The 27,368-nt window shown below is 40.9% G+C and overlaps 1 protein-coding gene across 2 annotated transcripts in view; it reads left to right on the top strand.

The window, feature by feature from the left end:
- The window catches only part of LOC125447609 (zinc finger SWIM domain-containing protein 4-like), an 85,142-nt gene that overhangs the window by 2,968 nt on the left and 54,806 nt on the right, over window positions 1-27,368 (top strand). For both annotated transcript variants that reach the window (XM_048522165.2, XM_048522164.2), the window contains exon 2: window positions 1,412-1,613. In XM_048522165.2, coding sequence (XP_048378122.2) covers window positions 1,412-1,613 — 202 coding nt within the window. The remainder of the gene's footprint in view (window positions 1-1,411; window positions 1,614-27,368) is intronic.

Raw genomic sequence — 27,368 nt, 5'->3', positions numbered from 1 at the left:
TTCTAAGTGATTTTGATTTTGCTTCATAATGCTGTTGTGAGTATGTTTGCATTAAAGGTGTCATGTGAACGCATATTGTCAGAAAGTCATACAACAGGGAAACAGACCCTTCGGTCCAACTCGTCCACGCTGACCACGTTTCCCAAATTAAACTAATTCCACCTACCTGCATTTGGTCCTTACTCTTCTAAACTGTTCCTGTTCATATGTCTTCTAAGCGTTGACTGTACCTGCATCTGCTACTTTCTGTGCCCCCTCAGGGCCCTTTAAAATCTTTCTCCTATCTTTTTATTGCTTTGTAATGTCAACTCCTCTCCTGTAGAATCTTGAAAAGGTGCAAAGGGCAAGTGGTGGGGAGAATAAATCTTGTTGAAGGTAGTGCTGTTCCTTCAAAGGGTGCTGTATTGCTGACATCCACAATGGTGGGAAGGTAGCAAACTTAAGAATCTTGAATGTGATTAAGTGCACTGCTTCCCAGTATATTGGCATCAATCCATCAAGACTTGCTGATGTTATACAGCTGTCTTGTGTTCTCATATCAAATTCCTGTAATACAAATGGGCTAATGCGTTTGTTGAATTGTTGGTGAGAGGAGCTGCAGTGAGTGCCGTAAGTGCTTGGAGGCTAACATCACTGATTTCCAGGTGTGAATGTTGGCACTGGGCTGACCTGGCCTTCAATACCCGATTTGATTACGGTGGAAATTCAGTTCGCTCAATGGCCTCTCCTTTCTGGCAGCTACTTCAAATGGTCAGTAACATAATCAGCAGGTGAAGTACTCACTTAAACATAGTTTAAAAGAAATCTGTGATTATGTTTATGTAGCGGCAGAGCTGAGTGAAAAGCTTGGGGTTTGAACTGCCAACAAATAATGAAGGGAAAAGTATGTGCTACTTCTGTTTTGTGGTTTGGGTGCTGTCCACATATAATTTATCCCAGCAATATCTGTGGAAAGAATGGACTTGATGGGCCAAGTGGCCTTGTCGCTTGTTTTTCATTGGTTTCTCATGATGCAGGGTAGAGGTTTCAACAAAAGGCTTTGTAATGGACTCTGGTTAAAGTAGAGGGTATTGGGCTGAGAAGAAGGCAGGGCGGCTGATACTGATGAACCCAAGTTGCTGTTTGCTCCTTTAAAAGGAGCTTCTTGTTCTGCATTGCTGCTGGATTGGAATTGTCAAAGGCTACCATTCCTGTCCATACAAGAATGTTTTGCTTTTCAGAACTTCTTTGAACGTTGCAACAAGAACGATACTTTGATTTAGGTTCCAAAAGTTAAATTTTAAGTTGACCGCTTCTGAAAACCAGAATGCTTTTTGATGTGCCTTTCTCTCTCACTATTGTCTTAAGATTTTGAAGTGTTTATTGTATTGTTTCTCATACTTTCTTTATTCTGTCTACATTTTGTTTTTAGGTAGAGGAGAGATTTTCTCGTATTCCAGAGCCAGTTCAACGGAGGATTATTTTCTGGTCCTTCCCCAGAAATGAGCGAGAGATTTGCATGTATTCATCACTTAGCTATCAATGTCAGGAAGGGGAGAAGGATGGTGAAGTTCCCTTCAACAAAGGGCTACGACTGTTGGAAACTGGAGCCATAGATCGGGTGCTGCAAGTAGGTGAGTACGTTATTGAGTATCTACAGGCAAGAATTGTTGAGTGTAGTCCATCTGAAGAAAATTAATCAAATTTTGTTAAGGGTACACTGCATGTCATTTCTGCTGGCACACTTCTATTCAGTTAAGACATGATCACGATGAGACGGTTACACACCTGCATTTTTCTTGCATGTGCGCTGAAAGAGCAGGAAAGTGGGAATGTCCCTGAGGATGTTTGGAGAAAGGGTTATTTCCTCATGCAATCTGCTTGCAGGAGCTTGTGGTTCAGACCCATGGAGAACTGTATCTGTAAAAGGCACTTAATATGCTGAAATAGAGGGGAGAAATATACTCTGCTTTGCTTTTCTTTGTGATGCTAGTCTAGCCCAAAGATTGGGGCAATGCAGCACTTTTCCACATCTCACTTCCACCTAGAAGAACAAAGGTAGCAGATATATGGGAAGACCACTCCTTGCAAGTTCCACTCCAAGCCTCTCACTATCCTGACTTGGAGATATAATCACCATTCCTTCACTATTGCTGGATCAAAATCCTGGAATTCCCTTCCAATGACATTGTAGGTCAACCTACAGCAGGTAGTCAGCAACGGTTCAAGAAGGCAGCTCACCACCACCTTCTCAAGGGCAATTAGGGGTGGGCAAGAATGCCAGTCAACAAGAGACACCCACATCTGACATGAAAAAAGTAAAAACAAAAGTGAGCTGTCATGACGAATGGGCTTCAGATGGCTTGGGGACCAATCTTCAGTTGAAAGGAAGACTTTACTTGATGGGGCTGTGTCATGTTCTCAAAGTTTAACTGAACATGCAATTTTATGTACAATCTAAGAGGTTGAGTTGGCTTCGTTTTCTGTTGCACCTAGTTAGCCGGGGCGTCTAGAGATTGCAGTACCATCAAAGCAGCTGCCCTTCCCTGGGGAGTGCTGTTGTCTCCACCACATGGTGATTTGAAGTCCTGCTCCAGAATCTTTAGTGACAAATCCAGACTCATCCCCCAGCACAGTACTGAGGGAATGCCACTCTGTTGAAGTGGTCTTTTACATGATGTGTAAAACTTGGCTTCCACCTGCTTCCTTGTGTGTGGGTGAAAGATTCCAGGGTGCTGTCTGAAATTGTTGTAATCAAAAGCAATGTGACAGCCAGAAATTCAGAAAAGTGCCTCATGGGCTGTAAAACCCATCTCACAATTACGGAACATGCTGTATAAATGACTTGCTATACCTTCCAGGAGATGGGGGCAGGTTGTCATGTGAAACCAGCCAAGGTTACTGCTCCCATTTTCTGCAGGTGCGTGAATAGGATGGTTCAGTCTGGTTGTGATTGCTTTAATTGTCAGAGTTTGTTTAAAAAAAATCTAAGGTCATGAGTTGACTGGCACTGGTGGATTCTGAGAAGGTGGCTTCCCTTTCAGAGGACACCATTGAAGAATAAGATGTCATTCTTTTAAGACTGGGATTGGGAGAATTTCTTTTTCTGAAGGTCATTTGCATGTAGCATTCTCTTCCTCAGAAAACAGTGAAGGTTGGGCCATTGAATACATTCAACATTAAGTCAAATATTTTGGAGGGTTAGGGAGTTAAGGGTTTGGGAGACAGACAAGAAAGTGGAATTGAGTCCTTAATCAATCTGCCGCAATCATCTGAAATGGCAGAGTAGGCTTAAGGTGCCAAATTTCCTACCCCTACATTCTGATTAAAAGCTTTTTGAATCGGTTCAGGGTGTTCTAGTATTCTGATTGAGTTGGTGGTTTTGGAGGAGTGGTCGGGGGAAGGTGAAATGGAATTTATTTCCTCAACAGAGGAACTTGGTCTTATTACCAAAATGTTTGATTTCTACCCACTCTGTCATAAAGCTGCCAAGTTTTACAAGCCTGGCACAGTCAATATTGATTGAGATCTGGAAATGCGCAGTAGGAATTTTTTTTGTTAAAATTGAGTTTTAGTTCCTTGTCTGGCTTGTACATGAATCGTTGCTTCTAGTGCTTGCATAACAGGTGAACCTTTTGCACAGTTCTGAAAGCTGATTAGACGATGAGTCAGTAATCCAGTTTCCCTTTGTGTGGTAACAGTGCATCAGTGACTTCTGTCTGTGCTGAGTTGTTGGCCTCTGGGCTTCCCTAAACTGATTTTGTTTGGGGTGTGTAATTATGTATAATTCATACGCAAGGTCCCTGAGAAACCACAGGCAGGTGTCTGTTTCTGGATTGTTTAACAAGCTTATTTTTGCACTTGCAAGGTCATTTGACTGAACCAGTCCAGCAGTGCATGAGAATGAATAATTTTGGCAAACGTGAGCAAATGTTACATTTGCAGTAAAGTTTAGGATTACCCAAGGGTCTTGGATAATGAATGACCTGAATCATAAAAGTAGAATTTGAGTTGAATGCAAAGCTGCCTCAGCGTAGACAACCTTGATGTGCCAGTTAGCCAATTTGTACACACGTTCCACTGTTCACATACTGCAGCTTTCTCCATTCACAGCCATCTTTTTAATGTGAATCTCAATTCCTTTAAAATATTGCATTGAGTGGTTGCTCCTGCATTGAACTCTTGTCAGCTCAGTGCAGTCTCATGCAGGGCTCTGAATGGGACATGGAGGTCCGTTGTCCTGAACATCAAACAGTCATGAAGCTGTTCCCTGTTGGTATTTAATTATGATGTGCCAGTACCTGTGTGGTGGATTCATGTGACGGTGGCTTAAAGGGGTGCAAATTTATGAATACATTTAATCTTCCGTCTCGTCTACCCCAACAAGCCTCCAGTAAATAATCCAGTTTTCCTTTTCTACACTCGCTGCACCAATGACTTTTGTCTGTGTCCTCTGGGCTTCCCTAAACTGATTTTGTTTAGGGTCTGTAATTATGCATATTTCATATATGAAACTACTGGCAGCCTCCTGCTTAGATTCTTTGCCTGAAGTGTGTCATGCAATTCTGTTGCTTCTGGCCCTAAAACAAGCCGTCAAACTTTGTGGGATTGACCGACTGAAAAGAGTGGCCAACCTGTGATTAGCACAGGAAGAGCAGTTAGATTTATTAATTTTTGGTCGTTGCTCACTGCTCAGGATATTTGGTCTTGAGAAAAATCAGTTGTGGGAAATGTAAGATATCAGTCGACTCAAAGTAGAGGTTGGAAACCTGTTGTGGTGGGTGGGGTAGAAATGAGAGCGTCCCATTTTGAATCTGATGGACCTGGACTTGCTGTGACATCTGACTATTTTTATTCACTCGCAGGATATGGGTGTCACTGCTGAGTTAGCATTTATCACTCCCTGGTTGCCCTTAAGGGTGGTCATGAGCTGGTGTTTTCAGCTGCAGCAATCTGTTTGGTGAGCTTTGACTACAGTTGAACTGAACACCCATGCTGACCTGCTCCATAATAGGGAGAGAATTAACATTGCATTTTTGCATTTCATTTCCTCTGAGCTGGGCTTGTGGCATTAGTGCTGAGGCCCTGATGTTCCAGCCTTTTGAAGATCAGACCTGGGTGTACATGCACTTGCTTTTTGGTCCTGTGTTGATGCTGTTGCCTTGGAGGTTTCTGACAGGATTATGTTACCGCAAGTAAATCCGGACATCAGAATAGTAAGATTGCTCGGTATCAGAAAGGACAAATTACTGGGTACTTGGATTTAAACGTCTGCAGTCCATCAGGCTTCTTTCTGTATACTGCTGTCAAGGCAAATGCATTAACATGCTGCTTTAAACTAGCTTCATTGTCATGGACGAAGAAGATGCTTGTCCTCACGTCTAACAACCTGTTAATTGCTACAACTTAATTCTAGCATTGCAGGGATGTATGCAAGGTTGCCAATTGTGATCAAAGTCTAATTAGTATATTTCAGGTGATATCTGCTGGTATATTGTAACTGAAGAGCGAGTGTGTTATGAATGTTCCCACGTCACTGAGGTTTCAGCACGGAAAAGGAGGTCATTTATTTAATGTGCTTTTGTTCGAGAAACTCAGCACGTCTGACAACACCTGTGGTGAGAGAAAGAGTTAATGTTTCAAGTCCAGTGATCGTTCTTCATATTATGCATTTGCTTCCAGACCTGCTGAGTTTTTTCAATTCCTTTTTTTGTTTCAGATTTCCAGAGTCTGCAATTCTTGATTTTACTTTTGTGACCTAAAGATTTACAGAGTGGCTGATCATTTCAAATCAGCTGCATGATGTGGTAGGAATATGAGGGAGCTTCTGGGACAGGAAGAACTTTGATCCCACCATGGTGAAAGGCAGGCATGTCTGATAATATTGGTGTGTTGTGAGAAATGGGAGAACTGTAAAATTTAGATGCTGATGTAACAGATGAAAAGTAGCAAATGTTTCAAAACCTGAGTCACCAAAACTGTTGGAGGAAACACTGTTTTCTGGAATTCTGAAAGATCTAATGTTCAATTGAAGTTTTTTAAAAAAACTTTTGTTTGGTAAATGGTGGGCATTGCTGTTAAAGTTGTGGAGCCATACAGAATGGTAACAGACCCTTTGGTCCAACCAGTTCATGCTGACCATAATCCCAAACTCAACTCAACTGCCTGTTCCGGGACCGTTATCTCTCCATGTCTTTCCTATTCATGTACTTGCCCAAATGCCTTTTAAAGGTTATAACTGTACCTTTCCCACCACTTCCTCTGGAAGTTCATTCCACACACAAACCACTCTGTATTTTTTAACAGAAGTTGCCTGTCATGTCCTTTTTAAATCTTTTTCCTCTCACCTTAAAAATATGCCCCCTAGTTTTGAACACCCCCACCCTTGGGCAAAAGACTTTTACTATTATCCTTGTCTATGTCACTCATGATTTCATAAACCACTCGGGTCACCCCTCAACCACCTCTACCCCATTGGGACAAAATTCCCGCCTATTCAGTCTCCCCCAATAGCTCAAATCTTCCATTCCTGGCAACATCCTGGTAAATCTTTTCTGAACCCTGCCCAGCTTGCTGCCATGCTCCCTGTAAGAGGGTGACCAGAACTTAAGTTATTTCGGATCCTTGAATGGTGTCTCTTGATGGCGCCATTTCAGCGGGCAGTTAAGAATCAGCCACATTGCTGCGCATCTGAAGACGTGTGTCATCTGAACTGGGCAAGGACACCAATTTCCTTCCCTAACGGACATGAGCAAACAAGATAGGTTTATATAACAATTGAAAATGATGAAATTGCCATTAGACGAGCTTAAGTGTTTCATTGAATTCAAATAAATATGTTTGGATGTCTAGAGCATTCTGATGAGAGGTGTGAATGTTGTCAAACTAAGGTTGTTTACCCGCTCTCCACCCCCCCCCCCCCCACCCAACCAAAATTGGTTCCGTATGGGTGCTATGAATTGCCATTAACAGCTTTGTATCTTAAACTGTGACAACTTCCTTACAGCACCCCCGTACCAAATGCTTTGTTCATTTTTTTTGTTGTTGTGCAGAGGTGTATCTTTTGTTACCTTTACGAAAAAATGCATGATGGTTGCATTAATGTGATGTCTTCAGACACCCAGTGAAGATCTGTCTTGCACAATAGTGCTCTGTCAGGCCAATTTAATCCAAGTAGGTGAAAAAATGGACAGTCCAAAATGATCAGTGTGTGAACTGTGTACGAACAAACAGACATTAGCAGAGAGCAGCTCTGCTTACTCAGCAGTTGCTGGAGTAATGCTGCAGTCATTTGCAGTTCAGGCCTTGGGCAAAGCCACAGAGGAAACTTCGCTTAACCCTGCCAGCGGTGGTGACTCATGCCTGGACATGGCTTTACAAATACTAACTGCCCTTCAGTGTTTTATGTCTATGATTGCTCTTGGTATGTTTGAGTCTAGCAAGTCAGAGCCAGGCCTGATCCTGTGCTAACTCTGTTCATTGACACATGTTTTTAGAGGTTGAGGGAGGAAATCCCAGAACTTGGACTGGGCGAGCTTTTTGATTTGCCTCCTTCCCAGTCAGTTTTTATAATGCCATCAGGTCGTGACAAGTTTAACAGGGTAAGGGTCTGTGGATGTTCTAACTGGCTTTGCATATTTCCACTTGCTTGTCCCCTCGTTTCTGCTCCGTGGTGTCCTTTTCTGGTCTTCATTCAGGCGCCAGCTGCATTTAGTCAGTAATTAAGGGACCCAGTTGTGAAGTCGTCTCTGGAAATGTTGAAGACCATTTTGTAAAAGCTCTAAATTATGCATTGGGTTAACAACACTTCGGTGAATTCGTGGGTACTCTATGAATACGAACCAGTAAGAATGAGGTGATTAGAAGTAAAATACTACATATACTGGAAATCTGAAATATGTTGGAGAAACTCATGTTTGGCATCTGTAGCGAGAGTTAATGCTTCAGCTGTGGGGTTATTCTGGATTTCATTGGTTAGAGAAGGCTAGAAAGAAATAATCATTTTTAATTTCATGTTTTAATAGTGCAAACGGAGGGAGGGCTCTTTCTTTATGTAAGATCTTTAAATTAGTGGTATCAGGAGAAATTTTTGTGGAAACTTATCAAAACATGGGATGTTTTGTCAATGATTGTAACAGAGGCCATGGAATTCTTCAGAATTTGAGAATGCACAGAAGAGGCGATTTGTCCTAGTGTGCCAGCTGTCTGTAAGAGAAACTAGATGTTTATGATGAAAATGTAGGGTAATGACACTAAGACCATGCCTCAGAGTTTGGTCGAAGTTGCCCCAGCGAAGAGCTGGAAGAGACTACATGGCTTTTTTTCCCAGTAGACAGTGTTTGGTCAATCTATATTTCTTTTGGACTCTTGTTTCCTTCCATCCTAGTAATAGGTAAATTATATGTTTTTATTCCTGATTGATGGAGCCCACTACACCTGAATGAACAAGCAGTGTAGTCATAGCCTGTGAGAACTTGGCCTACAAGTCTGCTGTGCACATAAAGGAGTTAGATCTAGCAGTGCCAGCTGGATCTCAACATACATGCCAGCTCGTGGGTTCTGGCCTTCCAGAATCTGAATTGAAACAAAACTAACAAAAGCCTTATGCGCAGTAGGCAATCTGTTTGCCAGCAGAACCATCAAGGAAACTGTATTTATTATTCAGTAATTTGAAAGCAACTTACAATCCTTCCAAAACCAGTCTTAAGTACATGGTTAGGAACAGGATTCAAATATGCAGCCATTTAGACCATCAAAGATCTACCCCAACTTTGTTCACTCACTATTGCTCCATTTCACTTTGTAGAGTTGTCCAAAACAAATTAATTTCAGTTTCCATTTTTTGGGTTATGATGTGCTAAATCTAAATAGTACCCCAGCTGAGTAAAGGTTCTGTACAATTGAAGAATAACACTTTCTCTAATCTTAAAATGACCCCATCTCTGCAAGCTCTTGTCCGTAGGTGAATATTATGAAAATTTGTTCAAACAGATTACTTGGGAGCAAGTCACATGTTCTGGCCCCTTTCTGAGGTGCAGCAAGTTTTTCCTGAATCCTCTTGGATTTAATGACTATCATAACACAAGACCAAGACTTTGTAGTTCAAAAAGCCCTTTAACCTTCTCTGTGGTTTATCCAGTCACCAAGGCAATTTGATGGCTTGCATTTTTGGGTAATGGTGAAGTTTGTCCTTAGTTCTGTGCACTGTCATTTCTCTGGTTTTGCTTTTTACCAAGTAGCTCTCTTTCAAGAGGTTAAGAGGAACTGGAAGGGAAAATGTAACCATTCCAGCTCTGTTATGAATCCATCATTCCACACTGCAAAAAGCTGTTCCCTGAAGTAGTTGAGCAGTATATTCCTCTGGCTGTCTGGCTTAATTTTGTTTTTCCAGGGCTGATTTTCGGCAGGTAGGTCTTTAATCTCTGCCAGTTTTCTGGAAATTTCACATAATCCAATGAGATACAGGACTGACTGTAATTTTGGTATGTTAGTTTCAGTTCAAATAGTTGCGCCTGTTGGTGTAGCCTGTTGCTGGGTGATCATTTTGGCTATCTTCCATCAGCATTTCCCTTTCTAAAAACACTTTTTAGTCTGAGAAAGCTCCTAGCTGCTAAAATCGGATAACATAAGGTAAAAGTTTACCTTTTTAACCATCATCATAACAATAAGCCTGTTTACATCCTTTTTCAATATAAAGTTGCATCTGGTCTGACAAACGTTTAATACAAATTTAATCTAATTTTTCTAGGTTTTCATTTCCATCTTCTAACATTTGAATCTGTTTTATTTTATGGCCTGCATCATTCCCTTAGTGACCGTAAACTCATACGGCAGTGAAGTAGCTCTTTGGTCCATGTTGGGGTCCCAAATCCTGATTGATGGGAGCATGCAGCAAACCAGTTCCTCACATCAACTGTTTTAAAGCTGACTGGTATCAGTCTCCAAGTTGGAATTTGACATTTTAAAATATTTATATTAATCCTACTTTGTATACTAGGGCTGTATGTCTTTTTCTTAAGCAGTTTTAGCAAATATGAAGTTCCCTTTTTTAGCTGGAGTTCAATTCTATGATTGTGAATTTGGTTGCTCTTTTAATAAAGACAGTTATGTTTATAGAACATCTTTGGTAAAAGGCATTCCACTTCTGAAGTGCATTGGAGTGTTACTTAGAGAGGTGGTCTTTACGTGGGGTCTTCAATTCCTCTACTTCTCAATTCCTGAATAAAAGCAGTTCCAGTTTAAGCTTCTGGCTGAAGGTGAAACAGTCAGTGGGAAGTGAGGGATAGTGGGATGGATGGATGATTATTTCAAGTGAAAATCAGGGAAGCGTAGCTTTGGAAGGAGGTAGTTTTACAGCAAGAGGAGATGAGTTAGGGAGAAAAAAATTGTTCAGGAAACAACGCAATTACTCATGGCTCCCGCAGTTCCTGTTTGCTAAAAATGGAACTTCCAATCAGCAGTTGGCACAGGAAAAGTGCAATCACACCAGTAGATGTTTTATTTTTGTACATTTTAAAGAAACCAAGGTTGGGAATTGGGACATTTTCTCAGAGGCTAAATACTGCTTTGTCTCCCCCCCCCCATTCAGTTGTTGTAACTCTTCATCCTTAAAGTTGCTACATATTGGTGAAATAATATGCTTTGTTTGACAATTATGCACAGCCTTTTCTTTTGTACAAAAGGTTGTTGATCTGTCTTCGACTGTATCATAAAAGCTGTTTGCCCCTCCTCCCTCTTAAAAAGCTAAAGGAAGTGACCATTGGACTTGCGGACAGCACAGTTAAGGATGTTAGCATAGCCTTGAACTAAAACTGTGTTTGAACGAACATTTTCAGCTTTTGTTCCAAATGTCTTGTTGCAAACCCTGACTGTGATTGATTGCTTCAGTCTTCAAGACTGATAATTTCACGTGCATGTAGATCAAAAAGAGGTGCTTCTCACACACGAAGTTGCGACAACAGTCCCCTGGGGGATTCACTGGGAGGAGGTATTTGAGCACTAACAGGAACTGCATTCCTAGAGGGAGGAGGAGAATCACAGAATGGAAAGCTTAGTGAGGTCAGTGGGTGGTGTCCTTGTATATTGTGAGCTACCATTCTCCCCTCTGCCTATAATGTGCTTGAGCTGCAGTTTTGCAGGACTTAAAAGTGAACTGTCTCACTGCCATCTGCTTTTTAGCACCAACTATTTTATATTTAATTCATTTTCAGTGTTCTGTAACGTTTCTTCCCCCCTTGCTGCGTCCCTTCCTCAATGTGAAGGTTGTGGCCAGCTCTAGGTACTCTGACTCAACTGAGGTTTGAGTTCTGTCACCCTCTTTGCTGTGTTGCCACCAATTTCATTATACACAAGTCCCTGTCAAGAGTTTTAACAAAAATTGCCTGTCACCGTTGCCTGCACTTCTCTGCTACCTTTAAAGTCTACTCACTGGATTTTCCTTTTGGAACTCTTTTCAGAGTTATGACTGTTCAGCAATGTTGATACTGTTTTTAGGCAAGCGTAGTCTGTAAGCTTTGTCATGTTACTAAAGAAATGTTTAAAGACAGTGTTCATTAGTTTTTGTTGCATTTGGCATCACTCTTTTCCTATGTGGCCTGGAAACGGGTGCTGCAGTACAGTGGTCCTTCCTATAAATGTGAAGGAGCTTTATATTATTGAGAAATTTTAACTCCATTTGATATGGGAGTGCCTTCAGAGAAATGGACATCTTTTGGTCTATTGTCAAACCCTTATCATTAATACATTCTCCAAGGGAAAGCTTGTAAATGGAAGGAACTATGCACTGATAAGGCATAGGCCACTGTTCCGATGCCAACTCCTGTTATTACTGGACAAGTGAGATCCCAGACTGATCTGGTTTGGTGGATTATATTTTTATTTGTGTGTGGTTTGACAAGGTCTCTCACTAAAGCAAACCTACCATTGCTGCAGATCTCGGTTCAACACTGAAAGCACAAGTTTATCATATAAGGTAAAATGGAACAAAGTTGTGGTATGTCTAGATAGTTTGGTTTAAAGATTTCAAAGCACATGGTAAAGTACAAATCCTTTATTTTCAACAACACTCCCTTTACAATGCTCTCACCAGAGATGCATTTTTTCTCTTTCACATATATAGGGCTTAATTTAACAGTGTGGATTTACTTCACCATCTTGAGAGAATCTGAACCTCTTCCTGAATCTTGATACAACCGAGGTTAAATTTTCTCATTTTCAAATAACCCCTTCAGAGTTTTAACCAACGCTTCTGGTCGAGCTGAACTCTCTGCACTGAGGTCACCCCTCTCAAGTCCTAAAATTATCTCAGCAGCAAACGTTTCACACGTCCCTTCTGCAAGCTGCCTAAATGGAAACTAAAAATGCTTTTTACCAAGCTATTTTCCCACTAAGCCCCAAAAAATTCCCGAGCTTCCAATATGAAGGTCTAATGCTTACTATTAACTTCATGCATAAACTCTCCCAATGTAAATTAGTTACTCTTAGTCTCCAGGATGTCTCTCCTAATACTGTTTTAAAATAAATCACCATGGCTGCAGAAATACCTAACAGTTAATAATCCCTGTCATGGATGTGTACAACCTTTATGTCATGTGTTAAAAATTCAGAATCTTATGCCTTGGAATGTGAGTGCTGGAGGCTGGACCAGCATTAGTTGCCCAACCCGAATTGCTGCTTGACAGATGCCTTGCCAGGGCTTTCAAAGGGCAATTCGGAGTCAACTGCGCTGTTGGCCTGTGGTCTCACAGGCTAGGATTGGTGAGGATGGCAGATTTCCGTTCCTAAAGGGGAACCAGATGGGACTCGACAACTTTCAGCAATAGTTACGTAATTGCCAGTAGGGTGGGTAGGATTGGACTCATGTTCCCAGCGTATTCACTTAGGTTTCTGGATTACTGGTGCAGTGATCAATACCACTGTTACCACCTCCCCCGATACATATTAAAATAATACCTTCCGTCATGCCATGTTCCGTTTATACTTGTGATACATGACGGGACCGTAGATTTAAGTGACATGGTGTCTGTTGAGGATATGAGCTTAGGAAAGTTGCTAGGAATCCTCTTGTGCTTTAGGCTGTTTTTAATGACATGATGACAGATTGCTTCACGTGGTCTGTACCTGCCCTTTTACGAAAGAAAATGACACTTTTAGCCTAGCTCCATATAGAGGAGATGATTTTCTGGACTTGGATTAAGATTGATATTGTACTTCCTGTTGAAACTTCGTGACATACATTGAAGAGGAACAAAAACTAGGGAATCTAATTGAGTCAAATGAAGAGTGACCTTCAGACATTGGGACCCTTCCAGACTTGGAGTAAGACACCTTTATTTTCTGAAGTAATGGCTGCTCTTGTGCTTCAAGCAGTTTGTTTCTGGATTTGCTCTGGCTTTTTCCCCTTTTTGACATGAAAAGCCTCAGTGCAAATTGCAGGGAGGTAGTGATTACTTTTTCTCACTTGGCTTTCTTCAAATCAGCTTATTTGTTATTGTCTAAAATCTCTCGGAAGTAAGGATTTGGTCAGAGATCTGCCAGGTTATTCCATTCACCATCACATCAGTGGATTTATGTGAGTGTTCCTGTTGTGTACCTCTGTGCTAAGTTTAACTTTCAATAGCGAGCAATGCTCTTTACACTATTGACACATACTGTTGACTTTTTTACAAACTGCTTATCCTCAAGGGGGATGTTTGGGGGATAAAAGTTGTGATTTATGCTTTTATCCAGCAAATCCTCTCCTATGGGTGCTCATTCTGTGACCCAGTATCCATGTTGCATATTTTTGGTGTCATTTGTACGAGTGGTGGCATGGATTTCTTTCCTGAAAGCTGTCATTTTACAGTCATGTACTGTATGAGATCTACCCATTGCATGGAATTACCTTTCACCATTTGAAAGATTCTCCAATCATATTTGCCATTGGGAAAATAGGCCAAGTGTCTATCCTGGTCATTTGACCCTTGATACTGGGTGGGGTCTGCATATTACATCCCTTCCAACTAAACTGGTCAATTTTTCTTCGTGATTTAATACATCAGAATGCAGTGGAATACTTCACGTTTGTTCTGGTTGGCTGCACAAGCTTAGTGGGTGCAGTAGACAGACACCTAAAATGACATTTGCTGCTCCAAAGCTCCTAATTTTTTGCTATGAAAACATTCTCTGGTTTGTTTCAGATCCGCAGTGCTTGCACTCCCGTGTGGGATGACATTTGTCACAATTTTGCCTGTTCATACAACCCCCTACTCCTATCCATGCATCTTACGGAGCTTCCTAACACTTCTTTTATTTGCAAACTTTCATATCCTCTTCCTCTTGATCAAGCCAATGATATTTATGGTAAAGTCAGCCTTTTATCCTTCCTCTATTTCCACCCAAAAATCATTTTTTTTTTGAAAAACGTTGAGGCTTGTCACAAGGTTTCTGATAATTGTGTGTCCTCTTTTTTGCAGTTACTTATCAAATATTTGCCAGAAGTCCATACATTACAAATATATTGATAGGCACTCAGTGATTCACTGTGTTAGTAAGCTCTACAACAAAAAATATCCAATCTTTCAGGCATGAGCTTATCTTGAAGTCCTTTCTTCTATCAGCCAACCCTTGTCCAAGTCCTCATTTCCTTCCTTCCACATTTAGTAATATCCTGACAATTGATACTAAACGTCAGCCTTCTCCCCACTAGAATAATGGAGTCATTTTTGCCATTTGCTTTGGTAAGTGCAATGGTTCCTGAGTTTTTAGCTAGGGAGAACTCTTTGAGGGAGGAAAATCAGTTCTCTTTTCCCGTATCCCAACTTCCCAGCCCTTGGTCCTGTTGTAGAGTTCTTGTACTCAGCCCGGTGACACCACTGCAATTGATTAGTTTAAACAGGCTGTTGAGTGAGCTGTCCGTGAATTTGAGTAAAATGTTGGCTATATGGTCTCTACCACTTGGAAGCTGAAGATTGATGTTTTTAAATTGTGAAAATCTGTTCTGTCCTCTGAAATCAGTTACTGCATTTCTGGCTGCCTGTTTTTATTTCTTGTATTGTAAACAAAGATTGATTCAAAAGCACGGTCTGAGTAATAACCCACTCTGTCTTTGCCACAGCAAGTTGAACACATTCTTAAATGCCTTGATGGATCTGAATTTCTCATCTTTAAAAGCTTGTTATGAGAGTGGTTTGATGATGGTAGCTTATTTATCTAAATGTTACCCCAGGGAATATTTAGCAGCTGGTATATGAATAGTTCAGGAAGTTTCAGTCTTTCTGTAGGTTTCTGTGACCCTCCCCTCTGACTCACCCCTTTAGCTAGTGCGTTACTGGTAAGCTATGTGACCAGGGAAATGGCAATGAATTAGATTAGAGCCTGCCATTGTTCCAGTGGCTTTGAACTAAGCAAATCTCACAGCTGCAGATCCTCTGGCAAGGAACTAAAATTTCATGTAATTTGACTAGTCTGGATTTTGTAGGTTTGAGTAATCTGTATGGGTTTTCTCTCCTCTCACTTCAGATTTATCCATTCCCTCAGCAACCCTTCCCTCGAAAGAGGCAGTAAATTAACGTAGAGGAACAGAGGAAAGCTATAGAATCATAGTTATACCGATGTAAAGCAAGGAAAGAGACCCTTTGGTCCAACTGATCCATGCTGATCAGAAATCCTAAATAAATTTAGTCCCATTTGCCAGCATTTAGCCCATATCCCTTCAAACCCTTCCTATTCACATACGCATCCAGATGCCCTTTTAAATATTGTAATTGTACCCACCTCTGCCACTTCCTCTGGCAGCTCATTTCATACACACCCTACTGTCTGTGTGGAAAAAAGTTGCCCCTTAGATCCCTTCTAAATCTTTCCCCTCTCTCCTTAAACCAGTGTCCTCTAGTTTTGGACTACCCTACCCTGGGGAAAAGGGCCATGGTTATTTTCCCTATCCATGGCCCTCATGATTTTATAAACCTCTACAGGCTCACCTCTCAGCTGCCAATGCCCCAAGGAAAATAGCCCCAGCCTATTCAGCCTCTCCCTATAGCTTAAGCCCTCCAACCCTGGCAACATCCTTGACAATCTTTTCAGAGCCCTTTCAAGTTTCGCAACACCCTTCCTATAGCGAGGGACCAGAATTGAATACAGTATTCCAAAAATAGCCTCACCAATGTCCTGTACAGCCAAAACAATGACCTCCCAACTCCTGTACCCAACGCACTGACCCCTAAAGGCAAGCGTAGCAAATGCCTTTTTCGCTATCCTGTCTACCTGCAACTCCACTTTCAAGGAATTATAAACTTGCACTCCAAGGTCTCTTTATTCAACAACACACCCCAGGACTTTACCAGTAAGTGTATAAGTCCTGCTCTGTGTTTGCAGAATGTAAAACCTCACATTTATCTAAATTGAACTCCATCTGCCATTCCTTGGCCCATCTGATCAAGGCCCATTGTACCCCAATGATCTTCTTTGCACAATATTGTAACATCATGCATATTTTCAGCATATTCACAAGCATGATGTTGGCTTACGCTCATCAGCATTTTGCTTTGTACTGTGTGGAGCAGAGTGCTTGATGATTGAACTGTAGCTCAAATACTTAGTGAAATGTTACCATCATTCCACATCTTGTTAGGAATTCCCTGAATTTCTGATTTTAAACAGTGCCTAGGATTGGAGTTAACGTCTAATACGTTTAAACCTCACATGATCCCTGTGAACATGCTGAAATAAGGCAGGATGTTGCTGTAATTTGCTGATGTCTGTGGAACTGTGTGTGTGATGCCCTACGCTCATGCTGAACCTGTAATGTAGATTTTCTCTGAAATGTATAAAATGCATCTGTAGTTCCAGCATAGGGCACAGCAGCATAACTGCTGCTGCTTTAGAATTGGTTTGCCTGAAGTGCCAAATGTTACTTATACTCCAGTGTACAAGTTTGATTTTTTTCCTCTCTTGGTGGTCTGGCAAGTTTCAAAGTCACTATTTTCGTGTTCTGCTGAGGTGCTATTCCTCAAATAACCAAACTAGTGCATTTCTGAACTTCCATTTCAAATCTTCTTTGGAATTTGTACTTCTGACTTCTAGATTGCTGGTTAGGTGGCCTTGTGAACATCTTAGAACATAGAACAATACAGCACAGAACAGGCCCTTCGGCCCTCGATGTCGTGCCGACCTGTGAACTAATCGAAGCCCATCCCCCTACACTATCCCATCATCATCCATCTGCTTGCTTAAGAGATTTGCATAAAATCCATTCACTTGCTGTAGTCGCTGCTTTAGATAACGCTGTTCTCTTGTGTGCTATAACCCCATACTTTCAAAGTTGGGTTGAAAGTCAGACAGCTAACTACATTGAGGTCTGTTACTGAACTAAAATCTTCAGGGCCGCAGTCGTAGTCTGTGAATCGTGGGTTAAAGGATACCCTTTTGAGGTGCAGCCGTTGGCCTGACTATCACAGGAAAGGAGAAACATCATTTGCCTGGAGGTCTGATCCTGACAATTTAAACATTCGTTGTTTGATTTTGGAATTGTACATATGGTGAGTTTCAGATTAGACTGTGTGCTGTGAAACTCGAAGGGCTGACTAACCCTCCAAAACTGCCTGGTCTCATGAACAATCGGTTCCAAAGCTCCAAGTAGGCCCTGCAAATAGTTTCTATTTAACACTGCTTCTGATTCTGCTCAGTGCACTTGTTCGTCCTCTCTTACTTGCATAAGCTTAGAAGATTATAAGGGCTGTTCTTCCTGTTACCTCATTAGTTTACCAATCAGAAGTAAAGCTGTTAGGTTGAGCAACTCGAGGAGCATGCTGACTTTACTGGAGCATTGATTTCAGATTTGGCAAGGTAAGGAGGCTCTTGTGGTGTGCACCTGAGCTGCTCACGAAGGCAGAAATATTTGGGCTCCCCCGGCCAATCTGTGCAGGGTGTCGACAGCTGTTATCACTCTGTGAACTGTATCGGCACATGGATCACTGATTTCAACAAAATCCGGATAAAGAGGAATACAGTGAGGTTGTCTATTTTGTGACTGAGTACTGAATCACCAACAAGATCCCAATCCCTGGTCATGACCGCAAGCACCAAGTCTCAAAGAAGTTCTTTTGTGTAAATGACTCTGATATCCGATATCTTGTTGGTAGCCTGTAAGACGTTTATGAAACAAGTGACTGTTGTACAGCAGGAATGATTGCATTCTTGTTATTACTTTGTGGCAGGGGGGTGGGATAATGAATCAAACATTTGAAAATGGAGAACTTGACGTATTTGCTGCTGAAAATGGAGTGGTAAGCCTGGATTTTGAAAAAAAAATTTAACTGGGGTTTTAAGAACTCAAAATTTTACATTGTTTAAATTTAAGCAATTAAAAAGGGTCACTAAATGCTAGATTTAAGTTCCCACGAGTCCTTTGTGGATCTGCCACTCGTTGATGCCCTTGCGTCCAATTGTTTAGGTCCTAAATTCTAGGATGTATCTATACTTTAAATCTACCTGTAACTAATATCTCCATTTGCCCCACTAATTTCTGAAGCACTGTTTTTATATTTCAAAGGTAGTATATAGCTGTGTATGAAACTCGTCTGCTATGTTATAACTGGCCCAAAAAGAGACTTGTGTGTTGTTCCTAAGTTTAAACAATTGGACGTATCCATGGCAATGATGCAGCCTGGGCATTTGTAGAATCAGTTTTTGCAGTATGCAGAGGTCCTTCTGTCCATGTCTGCCTCTCAGTGGACAATCTCGCTTCAACTCAGCCTCGGCATTGTCAATGGACGCCTTTCCACTGTATCAGCGATTTAACTACTTTTTGAGTTGCACATTACTTCTGAGGTTATGAACGCTTTGATTTAAAGAAAATTTTATTTGCAGATCCCTCTGCATCAACCTTTTCTGATCAGTAATCCCTTCCAGACCCAGATACTATTGAGTTTTAATCGCTTTCTTGGTGGTCAAACCTTCAGTTCCCTGACCCCAGTGCTCTGGAATTCTTGCCTAAACGCCTACCCCACAAAACCTAATTCACTGCCCAGGATATTGGTCATCCACTCATATCATCTTTAAATGGCTCTGTGTCAAGCTTGCTTTCATCATACTCTTCAAGTACTTTGGGAGATATCATTTTACATTAACATTGATAGAAATGAAAGTTGCCAAAAGAAATTAGGATGATATGGTATTAACTCTTTCATTTGCATTGTCCTATACAGCAATGTGAAGATGATGTTTTGAGCATATGGTATTATCTTACTTTATAATTTGCATCACATTTCCTTGTTTGTGTATTTGGGCTGTTGCGTGCAACTTGAGCAACAAGGAACCTAGTTGAGTTGGCACAAGCGGTGACGTACTACAAGAGTATATGAGCACACTCCTCAAACATTCATGCAGTTATGGGGTCTCCACTAATGTGCTTATACTTTGCATTGATATGCTGGAATGCAGCAGTGGGGAAAATTTAGCCAAACATGATGAGCAGCATGAGGGTTAAAAATATAGCCAGCGCTAGGTGTTTTAAGTTGTATTGTGTGTGTGTGTGTGTGTGTGTGTGTGTGTGTGTGTGGTATAGCCAGTAGTGGTTGAAGGTTGTTCCTCAACTGTTAGCCAGGCAAAATGATTGAGCGTCATATATAGAAATCTCACTGATGTCAAAGTATGTCAGCTTGGTGTATCATTTCTCCATGGACAGGAAAGAGGTGACTCTGTGCAGGCAATTGGAAGGACCAGCTGTCACCTAGCACTTTCTCCACGTTGAACATCTGATCACAGGGGAAGTTACAAGAGATTAATTTCAGTGAAGCTACAGGGGTAAGAATTGGACCAAACAGCTTTGCTGTTCTGCAGCTGACAGCGAAATAATACTTCAGGCAAAAGAAACTGGTCAAATTCTGATGTTTAATGTACAAAATATCGACATGCACTTTATGGGCAGTGTTTCTTCTGCACCAATGACCTCTTTAAAAATGAGGTTGTAAGTACACTGCATGACTCATTTTAAAGGAAGGATTTGAAAGTTCAGGATAGTTGCACAGAATTTCCCCCAAACCACCCTGTTCCTTCATTCCAAATGCTGACACCAACTCCGTGCTGCCTTTCAAATTCTTAACTGATTGACTTCAACCCATTTTCCTGACGAATGTGCCCTAAAATTGTGGAACAGCGGTTGCCTATGATCCATGTTGCCTGTGTTTTGGAGTCATATCTGCAATACTTTGTAATAAATAGTGAGCAGAAGCATACAAGTTCCATTTGAAACTATATACCCTGCCACCATAAAGCCTTTAACTGGCTAGCAATGTGTAGGGAGTCCTGTTAGGAAACAGTGGGCAAAGGAAAATGGGAAAGTCCCTATTGCTTGTGGTGAATGAAACACATGGTGGTTGTGTAAAATGTTATGTTTTTCATGCTTTGTGTTTGACCTGATTTCTGCCTTGCAACAGTGAATACGCTTCGGAAACGCTGAGTGCTTTTGATGTGTCTAGTTGTGGAAAGTTCCATACAAGTGTAAGTCTGTTGAATTGATTTGTTCAATAGTTGGGTAGCATTTATCCAAGTTTAATGATCTAGTTTTTAATCACTTTTTAAAAAACTTCCCTCTACTGAGTTTTCATTGATTATATAGGCTGCTGTTCTCAGCCCAAGAATTCAAGTAACATATAGTTACGGTGTCTTTGCAGGCCCGTGGAAGCTGAGTAGTGGGATTTGGCGTTTGTTTAGCCGGATTTGTTGTGGATGAGATTTTAATTATTTGTCAGAGCACACTGTTGGTCTGTTTGTGGTTGCATAATTGCTGACTACTTTGACATCAAACGTTTGAAATTAGTCAAGATTAATTTTATTTACTGTGAAACTGTTCACAGCCTTTTGAAATCCAGTTCCTTTCTGTTAAATTTCTTAAAGATGGGTGGATTGAATAATAGATTGCTTACATCTCCTTTCTCAGAACTTTATGGAGTAAGCTTTTGTATTTTTGCCTCGCTCACTATATAAGGTAGCTTTTGATGTTCAGGTGTCATGATAGTATTTGCAAAGCTTAATTGGGTGGCCCAAGCTGGTATAATTTGTGGCAAGTCGAAGGGATTTCGAGAAAGCAATAAAATGTGATGTGTATTGCACCTTCATGCCTACTCTGAGTATACACAGGGAAGGACAGGCATTTGAAGTGTGTTGGTTTGTTTTTTAAATCCAATTTTATGGTGTTACTTCATGTTGCGATGTGCAGATAGAGATAGGACAAGTCAAGAGAGTGGATCATATTCTTAACTGACATCACCCTTTTCTTGGAGCAGGGGGTGGGGAGGGGGGGGAAGAGGACATGTGACCAGAAAGAATATAATACTGACATTTACTTGAGGATTGCATAGGGAAGAATGACCCAATGCTGAAAACTGAATTTTAAATAGAATTGAAACTGGAGTCTTTGCACCCCTTGCTGAGTCTAAACATCCACCATTGTCAAACTGAACTTAGTCTGACACCCATCCCCAACTCTTTCCGCAGTTCAGATCCAGTGAAACACTGATGCAAAGCTTTAGGCCCTTCTTTAAAATTCTGTCTTCCAAATACTGATTAGGTATGTTTCAAATTGTTGCGTTGTCTTTACCTGGATGCCAAGTTGACTAAATAGTGGCTTTGAAGCTTCCACTGTCTTGAGGTGAAAAATGAGTACCTAGCGACTTGTTTGCAAGCAACACAGGGTATTGTCTGGTTTGAGGAGCCAATCATCTCAATCTGGTGATCTGCCTTTTGTTTCTCGTTGCTAAGTTTTACAGCTTCTTTTTTAAAAATCAAAATTTAGAGGGTTTTTTGGCCGAATGTACGGGAATCTAACTGCTTTCTCCTTTGTATTTCCAACCTACCACAGCTTATTGGTTTCTCAACGGGTGGCTGTATTTGACAGTAGCGCTGTTGTATAGAAGTAGAAAGTGTTCCCTTTTTAAATGGCTGTGTAGTTTTGGAGGTTTGTGCCATTGAAAGTTTTAAGTATTTTGAAAGTTCCGATTGAGATTTGGGCACAGACAGGAGGGATCAGGTGGGTGAGTGGAGTTAGAAGTAGAGGATCAGTTGTGGTTATTGAATGGCAGAACAGTCTTTATGAGCTGACTCTCATTTGTTTCAATTTAATGTTCAGTTCTGTCCCCTTCTGAAAGCACTTTTTTTACAACAGTGGGGAATTGAGTTCCTTCTGCATTATGGCAGAGTTGCCTGGGAGCAGCTCATCATTGGATTGAGATCATGGCTGATCTGTTGGTTGCAGTGAATTATCTTTTTTCCTTGTCTATCTCCATAACACCACTGCCTTGGCTATTACAATCTATTCAACTCCTTCATGAATAAATTCAGTGGCCTAGCTTCCACTGCTTCTTGGGGAAGAGAATTCTATGGATTAATGACTCTATGAGAGAACCACTGTGGCCATCCATTTAAGATGGAGACACTTACTCCCTCACCGTCTGCCCAAAAACATGCCCCTTGTTCCAGATTAGTTTTCATAGGGAAGCATGCTCGGAATCCACCAAATCAAATCTCCTTAGGAATATGTCTTATGATCCCCTCTTTCTATTCCTTTTCACCCCAACCTCCATTCTTTACTCGTGAGGATTCAATAAACTGCTCAACTTTTTTTCATAAGAAAACCCTTTGTCCCAGAGATAAGCTGTGATTCTGGTGTGAGCTGCTTTTTTTTACCAACAAGCTTTTTCCTGTGAACTTGCAGTCACTCTTCATTATAGCATGGTGCAATGACAGGACTTGACACTTACAGGGGTTAGACCATTCCACTGTTTGGATTTTTCCTCGTCCTGGCGACTGATTTTATTTTTAATGGCTGTAGATGCAGGAGCTTCCATGTTTTACAAATGGATCCAACCTGCTCCAATGTAACACTGACATGAGAGTATAGTCAAGGGTCACTTGAGCAGCACAGTCTTATTGGCCAAGCTCCAAGGCTCATAAGCAACTTGTTACAGTGGGAAGGATTATACCCAAGTTTCATACACACAGTTAGAATTTTTCCACAAAACATACCTCCCTAGAAAATGACACACTGAAATGACTTTCCAAAAACACACACTCCAGTGCATTGGATGAGGTTGGGAACTGAAGCCACTATCTTTTATAATATGCATGGGAGCTGTCGTGCTTGTCAGGAGGATGGATTTAATTGCCTTATGCGGTCTTTACCATGGTTCACTGCATACATGCTTGAAACATCCCACCTTCGTATATTGTAGGATTTTCTTTCATTAAGAGTACTTCGTATGTAGGATTTAATAGTGATAGTTTGGTGAACGTCCTGTGATGCAGTCCGTCCCTACTAAGCATCAAGTGTTATCTTTTTGTACATGTTAGGCAAATTGTGATCAAGTGCTCAAGATTTGAAAGTTTGGGTAATATGCTTGACAGGCCTGTGTTACATTGTTCTGCATTCTCATTCTAGTTCTGATCTGTCCATTTCACAACTGCATTCATGAGAAGCCCTGTTGGTTCAGACTCTATTTTGCTGATTGACAGATCCCTGGTAAGTTTTTCTGCTATAGTGGGGGCAATTCTAGATAGTTTTCTGAATGACTCCCTTTATTTTAGGGAAAATCTATCACTTCCTCTGGCTGGTCCAAAGCCTAACATGCCAATAGATTGCTTTTGAGTGCAGTCTCTCTCGTATGAGTAAACACCAATGTAAACAAATATAAGGAGCTTAAATTGTTTGGGTTCTGTCAGTTCAAGGCAGAATATTGCCCAGGGCAGTAGAAGAACTCTGTTCCACAAGGTGGGTTAAGAAGGCACTTAGGAAACTTGCCTTTGTTCACTCCAGTTGAGTAAATGTTGAGGTTGTACAAAGCGTTGGTGAGGCGTCTGCTGGAGTACTGTGTCCAATTCTGGTCATCCAGTTAATGGAAAAATATTATTAAATTGGAGAGGATTCAGAATTGATTCACCCCAGAATGTTGCCAGGAATTTGCGGGGGTGGGGTGGGGAAGATGATGTTTGAGTTATAAAGAGAGGTTGGATTGCCTGGGACTTTATTCACTGGAGTGTAGGAGGGTTGAGGTTTATAAAATTGAGTACAGATAAGATGAATGGCAGGTGTCTTTTCCCTAGGGTTGAAGATTTCAGGACGGGGCATAGTTACAACGAGAGAGGAGAAAGATTTAAAGAAAAGACATGGCAACTTTTTTTGAGTGGTTTGTATGTGGGGGGAAAAAAAAACGCTTCCTCTGGAAATGGTAGATGCAGGTACAGTTACAACGTTTAAAAGACCTTTGATAAGTACATGAATGAGAAATATTTGGAAGGATATGGGCCAAGCGCAGGCAGATGGGACTAGTTTAGTTTGGGATTATGGTCGTCGTGGGCTGGTTGGACGGAAAGTTCTGTTTCTGTGCTGTCTGACTTTGTGACTAAGATCACTGTCTCACCTAATTTGATTCCTAGCACTGCATGCAACCTTCTGACCATAGTGTCTGCAGATTCTGAATAAATTTTTGGCAGTTCCTTAATGCTGTTAATGCTTTCAGTTTATCCTGTTCTAATTCAGTATTTTCTAGGATCTCAAAACAATGGACTCACTTATCAATTTGGTGGAATGACTCCTGGACTACAGGGGTTAAATTTTGAGGAATGGCTACACCAGCTAGGATTGTGTTCTCTGGAATTTCAAACATTGCATAATTTTGGCAAAGTTTTCTTTTAAAAAGTTTTAAAGGAAGTAGATAGCGAATGTCAAGAGAAGCTATTTGCATTAACTGGAGGCTGGGACTAGGGAAACATGGTCCGAAATCTGCAGCTAGACTGTCTCAGGAATGAAATTAGGAAATTGTCATGTGCAAAGGATGGCAGAAGTTTCAGCTCTTCCCCTCAATTGTCAGCTGAAGTTAGATCAGTTAATTTTTAAAAGTAGGAGCTTGGTAACATTTTTGAGTAACACAATTGAAAGGATATGAGGTCAAGATTGATACATGTGCATCACTGATTCATGATCTCCAGTGAGGGTAAAGGGCCTAAACAACTTCCTGTTAATTCTTAAATTTACTTATTTTCCATCAATTTGCTTTATGTACCCAATTTCTCCACTCCCAACCTGTTCATTTTTTGTCCTCCATTCTGAGCATTGATCATAGAACATAGAACAGTACAGCACAGAACAGGCCCTTCAGCCCACGATGTTGTGCCGACCATTGATCCTCATGTATGCACCCTCAAATTTCTGTGACCATATGCATGTCCAGCAGTCTGGAAATCAGTTTTTCTTTTTTTTTTAAAAAAGACAATTAGTTCTTACTGAAGGTTATTTGTCTGTCCTAGATGTTTAAAGCACATTTCCTTTCTGTTGCATTACAGAATTGTTTTTTTCCCCGCAGAAATGTTGAGGAGTTTGCATTTGTTCCATCATATCTGTATGAATGAGTTTTCTGCAAGAGTTGAACAGGTTTAACAATAGCCGTGTCCTCCTTGCAAGAAGAAAGTCTGCCCATTTAAATGCTGCAAAACACATCTTTGATCTGTAATTTAAAAAGAAATATGCAATTGCTGCACTGTTTTGGGGTCATGTTTCGTAAAATGATTAGAACTGCAGTGCATTCCTGGATTACATAGCTGTTTTTAGTCAGTTTTCAGTGCCTTCATTCTCCCTGTTACAGTGAGATAGTTCTGTAATTCATCAATCTCTCTTTCCTGCATGAAAGCACCCAGTGTCTGTTCATCCCCTGTGGAATCTGTGGGCAACTGGCTGGCCTGAACAATTACTATAATATCCTGGTAAGAGTGACCTTTTTGAATGAAACTTGATGTTTTGTGCAGCTGTGGCAATACGTTTTTTTGGTGAAAGTCTTCTATCTAAGCTTTGTAGATATGAAATTGTTCACGCTTAATGGGCTATATTAAGACTGTTCTCAGTCCATCCTTTCTCCTAACTGCTGACATGGATTTGCTCCGCTCTCTTGCCTTTTTTTAAATAAATGATAGAAATCATAAGTTGTAGGTTTTTAAAAATGGAAAATCATTATTATTGTTACATGTTAACCCAGTGTTCAATGCCATCAAATTACAACAGTGCTTTGTCACTAGAATTTGTTATGAAAATGTTTCCTTCTTACTTCTCTCCACCCCTCCCCAATGTCCCAGATCCATTGTTCAGATCTTCTAGTGTCTTAACAACTAATTAAACCTGTTAATGAAATGCAGTATTCAAATTGCATTCAAGAGGCAAGCACATTTGATAGTGAAATTATTCATTTGGAAGTGAAAATACTGTCCTGTCAGTCTGTCAGTGGAAAATCTTATCAGTTTTAACCTTCTGGTGCACTGCAACACTGCAGAACCATTCTGCTCTGTTGCAAATGTGTTTGCTATAAATATGATCAAGTGCCGTGCTGAAACAGGTTTTAAGAATAAATTAATTAAAATAAAAGTACTGCCATATCCTGCTAGTGCTATTGTCAATTTAAAAGTGCATGAGCCAGGTCTTGGCAGTGAGTCATGACTCACCTGTACACTTAAACCAGTGTGCAACCAGTTTAGCTGTGAAGCAGCTGTGCAATGAATGTACATGAACAGACTGGCCTTTTTCTTTATCATGGCATTGAGATGACTGCAAGTAATTGTCCCTCTTGGTCGCTGAATAACACCGTAGCACATCTTAAGCAACATTTGAACATCAGCTTTGTTCTTGGCTTCATGGCTGTTGTCTACATGATGCCTGGACATTGGTACAGGAATAATTTTACATACAGTCTACTCTTCAAATTGAAGAATGTTGTTTTGATTCAATGCCTGTAGTTCTTGCATTTAGCCCCTTCCCAAAAACACACATTTGCTCTGACCAAGCGTAACCCCAAGATCCTCTACAGTCCACTAAAATAAAAAAAATTGATGTGGGAGAAGTGCGTTCTGGTTTGTGGACTACTGGCATTGAGGAAAGTGAAGACTATACCACTGGAATGATGTACGTCTGAAGCTGCTGGGGCCGGAGTCCTTGTGAACGGTATAACTCCCCACTTCTGTAGAGAGTTTTATTCTAAATAATGAGGGTAAGGGGCCAAAGATGCAATCTGTCAAAGATTAGAGATAAGGTAAAAGAGGCAGTGGTTAAATTGGAAATAATCCAGTTCATCGAGCGAGATGTACTTATTGCGATGAGTCAGAAAACGGAAGGCCAGAACGTACAAAGCCTTCTAACAAAAACAAATCTGAAGGCTCTGTATTTGAATATGTAATATGCATCACAACGTAAAAGTAATTGGCAGTGCACAATCTGATAACCATTGTAGTGACATGGTTGCAGGATGAGGCAGATTTGGTACTGAATACTGAGGTATGACATTCACGAAGAGGAGGAAGCAAGATAAAGGTGAAACGGCAGCACTATCAAAGATTGCATTTGCATAATGGTTGATGACCATGGCTCAAATTATGGA

Source organism: Stegostoma tigrinum, chromosome 35 (assembly GCF_030684315.1).
Source record: "Stegostoma tigrinum isolate sSteTig4 chromosome 35, sSteTig4.hap1, whole genome shotgun sequence".
NCBI lineage: Eukaryota > Metazoa > Chordata > Chondrichthyes > Orectolobiformes > Stegostomatidae > Stegostoma > Stegostoma tigrinum.
The sequence above is the reverse complement of the archived record's forward strand: the minus strand, read 5'-3'. Positions and strand labels throughout refer to the sequence as shown.